Source organism: Pristiophorus japonicus, chromosome 16, assembly GCF_044704955.1.
Source record: "Pristiophorus japonicus isolate sPriJap1 chromosome 16, sPriJap1.hap1, whole genome shotgun sequence".
NCBI lineage: Eukaryota > Metazoa > Chordata > Chondrichthyes > Pristiophoridae > Pristiophorus > Pristiophorus japonicus.
The window spans coordinates 20,768,143-20,780,946 of NC_091992.1; the positions used below are offsets into that span (position 1 = coordinate 20,768,143).

General features: G+C 40.3%; 1 protein-coding gene across 8 annotated transcripts in view; it reads right to left on the reverse strand.

The window, feature by feature from the left end:
• Positions 1-12,804, reverse strand: part of git1 (G protein-coupled receptor kinase interacting ArfGAP 1) — a 184,119-nt gene that overhangs the window by 88,601 nt on the left and 82,714 nt on the right. For all 8 annotated transcript variants that reach the window (XM_070857098.1, XM_070857094.1, XM_070857097.1 and 5 more), the window contains exons 5-6: positions 5,001-5,087; positions 2,674-2,804 (exon numbers count right to left, since the gene is read on the reverse strand). In XM_070857098.1, coding sequence (XP_070713199.1) covers positions 2,674-2,804; positions 5,001-5,087 — 218 coding nt within the window. The remainder of the gene's footprint in view (positions 1-2,673; positions 2,805-5,000; positions 5,088-12,804) is intronic.

Genomic DNA, 12,804 nt, shown 5'->3' on the forward strand with positions numbered 1-12,804 from the left:
GTGTATAAGGGATGGCTTTGTAGACCAATATATCAAGGAACCAACTAGAGAGCTGGCCATCCTAGACTGGGTGCTGTGTAATGAGAGGGGATTAATTAGCAATCTTGTTGTGCGAGGCCCCTTGGGGATGAGTGACCATAATATGGTAGAATTTTTCATTAAGATGGAGAGTGACACAGTTAATTCAGAGACTAGGGTCCTGAACTTAAAGAAAGGTAACTTCGATGGTATGAGACGTAAATTGGCTAGGATAGACTGACGAATGATACTTAAAGGGTTGACGGCGGATAGGCAATGGCAGACATTTAAAGATCACATGGATGAACTTCAACAATTGTACATCCCTGCTTGGCGTAAAAATAAAACAGGGAAGGTGGCTCAACCGTGGCTAACAAGGGAAATTAGGGATAGTGTTAAATCCAAGGAACAGGCATATAAATTGGCCAGAAAAAGCAGCAAACCTGAGGACTGGGAGAAATTTAGAATTCAGCCGAGGAGGACAAAGGGTTTAATTAGGAGGGGGGAAATAGAGTATGAGAGGAAGCTTGCCGGGAACATAAAACCTGCCTGCAAAAGCTTCTATAGATATGTGAAGAAAAAAAGATTAGTGAAGATAAACGTAGATCCCTTGCAGTTAGAATCAGGTGAATTTATAATGGGGAAGAAAGAAATGGCAGACCAATTGAACAAATACTTTGGTTCTGTCTTCACGAAGGAAAACACAAATAACCTTCCGGAAATACTAGGGGACTGAGGGTATAGCGAGAAGGAGGAACTAAACAAAATCCTTATTAGTCAGAAAATTGTGTTAGGGAAATTGATGGGATTGAAGGCCGATAAATCCCCAGGGCCTGATAGTCTGCCTCCCAGAGTACTTAAGGAAGTAGCCCTAGAAATAGTGAATGCATTGATGGTCATTTTCCAACATTACATGGACTCTGGATCAGTTTTAAAAAAGGAGGGAGAGAAAACAGGAAATTATAGACCAGTTAGCCTGACATCGATAGTGGGGAAAATGTAGGAATCAATTATTAAAGATGTAATAGCAGCGCATTTGGAAAGCAGTGACAGGATCGGTTCAAGTCAGCATGGATTTATGAAAGGGAAATCATGCTCGACAAATCTTCTAGAATTTTTTGAGGATGTAACTAGTAGAGTGGACAAAGGAGAACCAGTGGATGAGGAGTATTTGGACTTACAAAAGGCTTTTGACAAGGTTCCACACAAGAGATTACTGTGCAAAATTAAAGCACATGGTATTGGGGGTGATGTATTGACGTGGATAGAGAACCGGTTGGCAGACAGGAAGCAAAAAGTAGGAATAAACGGGTCCTTTTCAGAATGGCAGGCAGTGACTAGTGGGATACCGCAAGGTTCAGTGCTGGGACCCCAGCTATTTGCAAGATACATTAATGATTTAGATGAAGGAATTGAATGTAACATCTCCAAGTTTGCAGATGACACTATGTTGGGAGACAGTGTGAGCTGTGAGGAGGATGCTAAGAGGCTGCAAGGTGACTTGGACAGGTTAGGTGAGTGGGCAAATGCATGGCAGATGCAGTACAATGGAAGGTTATTCACTTTGGTGGCAAAAACAGGCGGCAAATGGCATGTTGGCCTTCATAGCGAGAGGATTTGAGTATAGGAGCAGGGAGGTCTTACTGCAGTTGTACAGGGCCTTGGTGAGGCCACACCTTGAATATTGTATACAGTTTTGGTCTCCTAATCTGAGGAAGGACATTCTTGCTATTGAGGGAGTGCAGCGAAGATTCACCAGACTGATTCCTGGGATGGCAGGACTGACATATGAAGAAAGACTGGATCGACTAGGCTTATATTCACTGGAATTTAGATGAATGAGAGGGGATCTCATAGAAACATATACAATTCTGACGGGATTGGACAGGTTAGATGCAGGAAGAATGTTCCCGATGTTGGGGAAGTCCAGAACCAAAGGTCACAGTCTAAGGATAAGGGGTAAGCTGTTTAGGACTGAGATGAGGAGAAACATCTTCACTCAGAAAATTGTGAACCTGTGGAATTCTCTACCACATAAAATTGTTGAGGCCAGTTTGTTAGATATATTCAAAAGAGAGTTAAATGTGGCAGTTACGGCTAAAAGGATCAAGGAGTATGGAGAGAAAGCAGGAATGGAGTACTGAAGTTGCATGATCAACCATGAGCATATTGAATGGTGGTGCAGGCTCGAAGGGCCGAATGGCCTACTCCTGCACCTATTTTCTATGTTTCAGATGAGCTTGTATTGCTTACATGTGTAATTTTATCACATCAAATCAGTATGAATTCTCCTGAGCAAGTGTTGAGGGTGAAAACTTTGGGGATTTAACTATCAACATTTCAAAAGAAGAACCTGCATTACTGTTTCATAATAAAACTTTCATTTTACTGAACTATTCCCATAGCAAAAGTGTTAAACAGATCATAAATATCAAAATATACACAACAGTACATGTCCTTAACAGAAATATGGATTTTTAGGAAACAATCTAGGTGTAAAACCTAGCACGGTTATTGCTTCCCCGCACATTTTAGCTCAGCTGCCATAACAGTGACTCTAATCCCACCCCATTAAAAGTTCAATGCTTTGCAGCAGTAATATAAATTAAACAAAAGTGTATAAAATAACTGAGGGTCTTATTCCCCCCCACTGACCTGGCATAATCTATCGGTGTTCTGCCATTAACATCAGGAGCTCCAGGGTCTGCGCCATAGACAACCAGAAGTTCAGCCTGGTGTATTTGTCCTGCTTTAGCAGCCACATGCAAGGGAGTGGTACCTTTTTCCTGATGAAAAGACAATTTAAAATATTGAATAAAACAAACCAGTTGCAAGTATTCTAGCGCACTAGCTTGTTTATAGAACTGCTCCATTTATAATACAGCAGCATTTCACAAGCATGCATGGGTAAAGCATGGCAGTTCAAACAACTACCACTCCACCCTCCCATGAAGCATTTATTGCAATATCACCAAAGTACAACAACTTTATTTATATAGCACCTTTAACTGAGTAAAATGACTCAAGGTGCTTCATAAGAGTTAATAAGACCCAAAAAACAAGGAGCTGAGTGTCTATGAGTTTCAACATTCTCAACGTAGCTCTGAGAGGGTGGTTCTCCAGAATAAAATGGACTATAATTTGAAACAAATTAGTGCCAAATTATCAATGTCAACCAGATGCAACATGGATAGCCGATGTTAAGTGGAAATGTCACGTCTGATTCAAGGAGTGCTTTACTGAGATTTAAATTAAGACATATTGTAGGGGCTGAGCAAGAGTAGCTTTTTGTCACAAGCAGTGACAGTCACCTTGATGAACACAAAAGTTAATCAAAATATATCTACACAAACAAAAAAGGAGCTCCCCTAATGTTTCAGTGGTAAATGCACTGCACAATGTAATACAAAGTCATACAGACCAAGAAAGTTGCAGAGTTGACCAATCTTAGCCAGAGCAGCAGTAGGGCCACTGCAACTGGCTTCAGTGCCCCCATGAACGATGTCGGGTGAAACAGTGAAAGAATGTACTGTCTGAAAGGGTAGTAGAAGTAGACTAAACACTAAATTTCAAAAGGGAATTGTATAACTACTTGAAGGGGAAAATGTGCAAGGCAAGGGAAAGTGCAAGAGAGTGGGATTAATTGGATAGCTCTTTCAATGAGCTGCCACAGGAACAATGGGCCGAATGGCCTCCTTCTGTGGTGCATCATTCTTTGATTCTATGGCTATGTTTCATCTCTACCCAGAATCCTGATCGAGAGTTCCATTTGTGGACATCTGAAAAGGACAAGCTCAGTCTTGGCTATGATTCCCTCTGATGGTAGAATAGCCCACCAATCTTTATTGTCTAAAAAGAGACAGCCATAACCTGTGGAATTGCCTGCATGCATTTTTTTTTTTTTTTTAAAGAGAATGATAAGAAAAAATGGAAAATAAATGACAGAGTAGATTATACACTGAATAACCAATATCTTAGTTTTCATGTGTTACGATGACAAACTGTAAAGCATTTATAAATGGTATCTAAATTCAGATATGTTACAGCTTGTAACACAAACATAATGGAAAGTAGACCAAATATGCAAAAAGATAAGAAAATGCTCCATTTTGAATGCATTATACAGAATAGTTTACTTTGAATGTATTCCAAGGTATTCAAATATTTTGTCGTTTATAACATTATTTGAATCCCTCAATTCACAGTTTCAGAATATATTTCACACTGTCACACTATTAGTGGCACTTTGAGGTATGGTAGGAAGTCCAGAAAATGCAGTCAAATGAAGTGTTTGTACACCAAATCCCATGATAGAGAACAAACAGATGGCTGGGAGAGTACAGTGCTTTAAAAGGGTTTAGTCGATATCTTAAACTAAGAGCGGAGCTGGACTGATTTATGACCCAAGACATGTGGAAAGCATGAACGTATACCTATTTTTAATCCATGATATGATAGTACCTTTACTCGTGAGCTTTCAGTAACAAAATAATATTTTCTACCATCAGATCACGTAGCTTTTGTACACTAATGTTGTTAAACTCAAAGACTGTGCTGCTCTACTAGAATACTATGTACTGATGACCGTTTTATTGAAAATTAATTTAAATGATCTGGCATAGAGTGGCAGATAGTATAATCTGCATGAACTAATATTTTAAAATATTAAGATATTTGCTGTGATCAACTTTCAATTTGGCAAATAAGGATTGCTGATATGAATGAATGCCTCAATGTTGCTGTTCCACCCCCACTAAACTCAAGATACTGGAGAGGTGAAATAAAAAAATGCATATTCTAGAAACAAAACTAGAAATTGTAAAGCAGGTTAAATCAGCATCTGAAAGAGAAAAGTTAACATTTTGGATGGGTCCTTTCATCAGAATGGTTCTCCCTCTCTGGAGCTGACTGGTCAACCGTGCATTTCTTAATTAGGAGAGATTATGAAATGCTCTGAAAACATATTCCAGAATTAACTTTACCGGGTGAAAGAAATTGGCCTGTGCTCCCAGGGACAGTAGCCTGAGACATGTCTCCAGATTCCCTGTCCGCACACTGGAGTGCAATTGCTGATGAAAGACAAAAGAATATAAATGTTAGCCAAAAGTATGGCAATGCAATTCAGTGACATTTTATATACAATTTAGAGGAGTCAGAGGGTATATGCAATGTGTTCTTCAATCTTATTATATTAGGACATGTACTTGTAATTTTATTTATATATTCAATTCCACCAACTGCTGGAACGGATCTTCAAATCTGCTTACATTAGGAAGGAACAATGGGACTAGGCAATGGTGAAATGGCCGAATCCCTACTGACCTTTCCAGATTTAAACACGCTTAAAGCCTTTTGTTCAACTCTAGCCCAGACTGAAATGTTCATGCATTCACTCAATGGCTGCCAGGATCCTACACAAAATTAATTTGAACAATTTCAACTTAATTTCCAGGGACACAGGTCACAAGCTGTCCACAATTTGATACTTGTTGCCACACAATTGATTACTGGATCAGAAGCCACAAGGGTGGCCTTTGTGGAAAATATTACACTGCAGCAGCAGGCGATGCTTTTGAGGTTGGGAATAAGGCAATTACAGCAGAGAAGAGGGAGCCTTGCTTTCTATCTGACCCAGAGTGTGTGACCTGGGGTGATCTCAATGACAGAACTGTGTGCCACAAGAAATGATAGATCCTGCTGCTCAGCACTGATATTACTCAGACTAAGTGCAAAAGCTATCCAATAAAAAAGAAACTGAGAAAGTTAACAATTTTGTTTTTAAAAAGGGCAATGGCGTAGAAGTGCAGCATGGCAAATGTGGGTTTGTGCTAATGATTTTCCCCGTGAACAGATCTTCTTCTTAATTAAGGGAAAGTGCACAGCACATTCCAAATGCTTTCTCACAAAGAGAAAGAAACAAATACAGGTTGAACCTCCCTTATCTGGAACCCTTGGGACCTGGCCTGTTCTGGATAGGGATTATTCCAGACGAGGGGTGGTCATGTTAAATTGGATGGTACAGGTACTGAGCAAGGGGATATCGTGGCTGGCTTGGGCTGGGAATGCAGCAGAGAGATCATGGCCGGGGGGGGGAAGTGGATGCGGGGTCAGGCCAGCGATTACGGGAGTCGGCAGCAAGGAAGGGCTTCAATTTGTCCATGTCGGAGCGGCCGGAAATGGTTCTGGACGAGGGGTGATTCCGGATAAGAGAGTTCTGGATAAGGGAGGTTCAACCTGTACATTATTTTCAGAATACACCATTTACAGCTATATTTTAGTTTTATAATGCTGAATCTTCTGTATATTCCATTTAGATAACTAATTCCACTTCCAAATTTGAAGACAAAACATTAATAAAAATTACTACATCTGGTAGATCATTGAAACATAGAAAATAGTTGGAGTAGGCCATTTGGCTCTTCGAGCCTGCACCACCATTCAATAAGATCATGGCTGATCATTCACCTCAGTACCCCTTTCCTGCTTTCTCTCCATACCTCTTGATCCCGTTAGCCGTAAGGACCATATCTAACTCCCTCTTGAATATATCCAATGAACTAGCATCAACAACTCTCTGCGGCAGAGAATTCTACAGGTTAACAACTCTCTGAGCGAGGAAGTTTCTCCTCATCTCAGTCCTATATGGCTTACCCCTTATCCTTAGACTGTGTGTCCTCTGGTTCTGGACTTCCCCAACATTGGGAACATTCTTCCTGCATCCAACCTGTCCAGTCCTGTCAGAATTTTATATGTTTCGATGAGATCTCCTCTCATCCTTCTAAACTCCAGTGAATACATGCCCAGTCGATCCAGTCTCTCCTCATACATCAGTCTGGTGAACCTTCGCTATACTCCCTCAATAGCAAGAACGTCCTTCCTCAGATTAGACCACCAAAACTGAACACAATATTCCAGGTGAGGACTCACCAAGGCCCTGTACAACTGCAGTAAGACCTCCTTGCTCCTATACTCAAATCCCCTAGCTATGAAGGCCAACATACCATTTGCCTTCTTTACTGCCTGCTGTACCTGCGTGCCAACTTTCAATGACTGATGTACCATGACACCCAGGTCTCGTTGCACCTCTCTTTTTCCTAATCTGCCACCATTCAGATAATATTCTGCCTCCGTGTTTTTACCCTCAAAGTGGATAACCTCACATTTATCCACATTATACTGCATCTGCCATGTATTTGCCCACTCACCTAATCTGTCCAAGTCACCTGCAGCCTCTTAGTGTCCTCCTCACAGCTGACACCACCACCCAGCTTAGTGTCATCTGCAAACTTGGAGATATTACACTCAATTCCTTCATCTAAATCATTAATGTATATTGTAAATAGCTGGGGTCCCAGCACTGAGTCCTGCGGCACCCCACTAGTCACTGCCTGCCATTCTGAAAAGGGCCCGTTTATCCTGAATTTCTGCTTCCTGTCTGCCAACCAGTTCTCTATCCACGTCAGTACATAACCCCCAATACCATGCGCTTTAATTTTGCAAACCAATCTCTTGTGTGGGACCTTGTCAAAAGCCTATTGAAAGTCCAAATGCTGATCCACTGGTTCTCCCTTGTCCACTCTACTAGTTACATCCTCAAAAAATTCCAGAAGATTTGTCAAGCATGATTTCCGTTTCATAAATCCATGCTGACTTGGACCGATCCTGTCACTGCTTTCCAAATGCGCTGCTATTTCATCTTTAATAATTGATTCCAACATTTTCCCCACTACCGATGTCAGGCTAAGCAGTCTATAATTACCTGTTTCTCTATCCCTTCTTTCTTAAAAAGTGGTGTTACATTAACTACCCTCCAGTCCATAGGAACTGATCCAGAGTTGATAGACGGTTGGAAAATGATCACCAATGCATCCACTATTTCTTGGGCCACTTCCTTAAGTACTCTGGGATGCAGATTATTAGGTACCGGGATTTATCAGCCTTCAAACCTATCAACTTCCCTAACACAATTTCCCGCCTAATAAGGATTTCCTCAGTCTAGTGAGAAGGAGGAACTGAAGGAAATCCTTATTAGGCGGGAAAGGTTATTTCCGGAAGGTTATTTGTGTCTTCCTTCGTGAAGAGAGAACCAAAGTATTTGTTCAATTGGTCTGCCATTTCTTTCTTCCCCATTATAAATTGACCTGATTCTGACTGCAATAACCTATGTTTATCTTCACTAATCTTTTTCTCTTCACATATCTATAGAAGCTTTTGCAGTCAGTTTTATGTTCCCAGGAAGCTTCCTCTCATACTCTATTTTCCCCCTCCTAATTAAACCCTTTGTCCTCCTCTGCTGAATTCTAAATTTCTCCCAGTCCTCAGGTTTGTTGCTTTTTCTGGCCAATTTATATGCCTGTTCCTTGGATTTAACACTATCCCTAATTTCCCTTGTTAGCCACAGTTGAGCCACCTTCCCCTGTTTTATTTTCACTCCAGACAGGGATGTACAATTGTTGAAGTTCATCCATGTGATCTTTAAATGTCTGCCATTGCCTATCCACCGTCAACCCTTTAATTATCATTTGCCAGTCTATTCTAGCCAATTCACGTCTCATACCATCGAAGTTACCTTTCCTTAAGTTCAGGACCCTAGTCTCTAAATTAACTGTGTCACTCTCCATCTTAACAAAGAATTCTACTATATTATGGTCACTCTTCCCCAAGGGGCCTCGCACAACAAGATTGCTAATTAGTCCTTTCTCATTACACATCACCCTATCTAGGATGACCAGCCCTCGAGTTGGTTCCTCGCCATATTGGTCTAGAAAACCATCCGTAATACAGTCCAGGAAATCCTCCTCCACCATATTGCTACCAGTTTGGTTAGCCCAATCTATATGTAGATTAAAGTATCCCATGATAACTGCTGTACGTTTATTGCACGCATCCCTAATTTCTTGTTTGATGCTGTCCCCAACCTCACTACTACTGTTTGGTGGTCTGTACACAACTCCCACTAGTGTTTTCTGCCCTTTGGTATTCCGCAGCTCCACCCATACAGATTCCACATCATCCAAGCTAATGTCCTTCCTTACTATTGCGTTAATTTCCTCTTTAACCAGCAATGCTACCCTGCCTCCTTTTCCTTTCTGTCTATCCTTCCTAAATGTTGAACACCCCTGGATGTTGAGTTCTCAGCCTTGGTCACCGTGGAGCTAATTATATCATATTCATTAATTGCTGCCTGTGCAGTTAATTCATCCACCTTATTACGAATACTCCTTGCATTGAGACACAGAGCCTTCAGGCTCGTCTTGTTAACACACATTGCCCCTTTAGAATTTTGCTGTAATGTGGCCCTTTTTGATTTTTGCCTTGGGTTTCTCTGCCCTCCACTTTTACTTTTCTTTTTTCTATCTTTTGCTTCTGCCCCCATTCTACTTCCCTCTGTCTCCCTGCATAGGTTCCCATCCCCCTGCCATATTAGTTTAACCCCTCCCCAACAGCACTAGCAAACACCCGAACGGAACAATGACCCAGCTGTTGGGGCGAGTACGTTTTAATTTACCACCTTCAAGTTAAAGCTGTGGCATTGTAAACCGCAAGGGAAGGACATCTGTACAAAGAACCATTTGTAGCAGGTCCAGGAGTGACGGAGACGAAGGACAAGGACGATCTAGGTATGGAAGGGGGTCAAAAGGTGCATCCTAGAAACCGCGCGTGGAGATAGCACAGCAGTGTGAGGGTACGATGCAAGGGAAGATATAGGGGAAGGTCTATTGACCTGAAACAGTACGAGCGCACGGTGCAGGGACGAGACATATGACCCAAAAGCGTTGCAGTACGAGTGTACGGCACCAAGGGAAGACATATAGATATAAATAACGCCCTGCATACCTAACACGAATTAAAGGGAGTGCCCAAGACCCTCATAGCCCCGAAGAAGATGGGTAACATGGCTATTAAAAAGGTGAATAAAACCAATCATTAATTGTAACTTGCGAAACTTCGTAATGCCATAAAAAAAAGCTGATAGTCACTATCTTAAGTGACATATGGATCCAAAAAAAGAGAGAGCCGGCCAAACAATTAATAAGCTTTGTTGACTAAAAAGAGACTTTTGTGAATGTCTGTCGTTGAGTGAGAGTCCTTGTGTGATTTTTTTGACTGCGGAATGAATTTTTTGTGTGTCTGAAAGCCTGTTTGGAAAAATGGGGGAGCTGTCAGTTTGTTTTATCTCCACCCACTTTTTCAGACAGGGTGAAAGATTTTTTTAAACCTTTGCAGTGTTGTCCTGCATGTAGGAAGTTTTAAGTGAGAAACGCAGGTGTGGATTTATTCGGATGATAAGTTACGGAGCTAGGAAATAAAAGATAGGCATTACAAAATTTGAATTGGGAATTTGAGATATTAAGAGAAGGCACAGCAAAATACTGAGATAGATTCAAACTAAAAAAAAAATATTAAATTAAATTAAATCTGATCGCTAAAAAAAAAGAGAAAATAAAACTAAAAGGTTTGGAAACAATCTAGAAATACCTTCAGGGATCAGGTCAAACTCCTGGGTGAGTGGCGAGCAATCTGCGAAGGTGTGAAAGGGACTTTTGAAAAAATGTAAAAATGGCAAGCTTTAGCTGTTTAGAAAAAGGGACATTGTAACGGCCTTGAAACTGGAACCTTTGAGATAACAAAAAGCAGCTCTCAAAGCCTATGTGCTAGACTCCATTCTAGTTATGAAAAAAAAGATAAAGACGCAACCTGAAAGAAAACAAATTGAACGAATTTGAAAGGAAAAGTGTCTTCGATTGTCTGATGATTTTAAATTAACAAATTTATGGAGACACAAGCCCTCCGTGTAAAATACAAAACCTAATTTGAAGAAAGGAGATCTGAAAAAAAAAAAAGAGGACGTAACATACTAAATAGGTGCTGAAAAAAAAAGGGGGGTGTTTGCGATGGAAAAAGACATAACTTACTAAATACTAGTTGATATCGGTTGTGAAAAAGATATTGGTTTAATTGAAAAAAAATAATTTGAAGAGGTAAAAGACACTCTCCATTGATAATGATTTTAAATTACGAGAAAGTTTCACTGCAGTTTGAAAGATTTCCAAAATGGACGTTGTTCATCAAGAAAAGTCCCGAGCAGTCTAAACAAGCAGGAGGGTTTTGAAAATAACGAGGAGAAAAAATCTAAGCTATGCGAACTCAGCACAGAAAGAAAAAAAACTGTGAATTATAAAATCTTACTGAATTTTAAAATTGGATTTCAGTAAACAAAATAGCTATTAAAAATGCATGGTCTCGTTTTAAATCAATTTTAAAAAAAATCTTTGGCAAGCATTTGAATTAGAAGTTAAGAAAAAATTGGAGTTTAATCTAAAATGCTGTCTTTCCTGATGAGAAGACTTTTATTATGACGGCTTTACTAATGATATCTGCTGTTTTAACGGATTCCTAATTTCTAAGCAAGTTTTGAAGGCACAAAGACTTAAAAAAAAATTTCGGATGATTACGCGAAGTCACGTAATGATATCAGGCCTTCTTACAAACCTGTAAAGGAGTTAACCCTTTCCATTGACGGGTGTTTTATACTGGACATTATTAATTTGGATTTCTTAATAGAATAAAAAAGACTCACCTGACAGAGAGAGGAAATGGTGGGATAGTCGGAATAAAAGTAAAACAGAACTAGCCTATGTAATAATACTCGCCTGATACAAATAAAAGAAAGATACTCAAACAAAACAAATTCAAGAGTTAAAAGGCTAAGATAAATAAACTGGAAGAGATTTTTTTTTTTTTTTAAATGGGACCAGACGGATAGTGCAGTGCGCAGCCATAGCACCATCACCTATGGCAATAGAGCCAATGTACCCCACAAACCCAACCTAATCCTTACCTCCGATTTCACAAGAGTGACCTCGACATGCATGGATAAAAGATGAGTAGACCAGAACCTAACACCTGGTGACGACCAGGCTCTCTGTTTGTTTAAAATTTGCAGATAAAACACTCCTCGAGATGGGACCGCAGCGGCTACTTCGACTCTGGAGACTCAGGATACTGGGAACCTTAAGGCCCACGCAAGCACTGGATAATTGTCGATTTCTTTCTACTTCTTTGTTTACCTTCTGCCCCTGCATTAGCACCAGCTGGCCTCCTCCGACTGCTGGGCCTTTTATAGGCCTCCTCCTCGACTCCCCGGACTCCCGCTGTTCGAACTCCCCGCTGATCCCTTTTATTTTATATCTGGGAGCACAGTTTCTCCATCCTTCAGAGAATTGGCTCCTTATAGCATGGAATATACATACATATATTCCCTACAGTATACACACACACACTGACAATATTTCACTATCTGCTGTCAGTATCTGCAATTTCCTGATGATAACCAGATTAAACGACTTTAGTACTTAAAATTCAGATGCTGTAATACCTCCAATTTACCAAAAAGAAATGCACAATTTCTTTATATTTTGCTAATGAGAACCAGTACACCTTACTCACGAGTTTGGAGGTTATTCTCACCAGCGAAATGTAACTAAAAAGAATACATTTCATATATCCTGCCTCTAACCACATGCCCTAAGTTACAGGGCTCACTAGCCAACTATTTAAAGACTGGTAAACCCTTTTCCAGTAAATGAAGGTATTTTCCTGTGCCTCACAAATTGGTCTCAAGATATTCTAATTACAGAGTAATGACATTTTAATGAGATATGCAGCATTCAGCAAGGTCTACTGCCATTAGCCTGTGCAGAATGACAATGCAATTTTCATAGAATGCCCCAGGGCATGATGAACCCTGCAGTGCTTATGCTTGCAATCCTGATGCTATAAAAA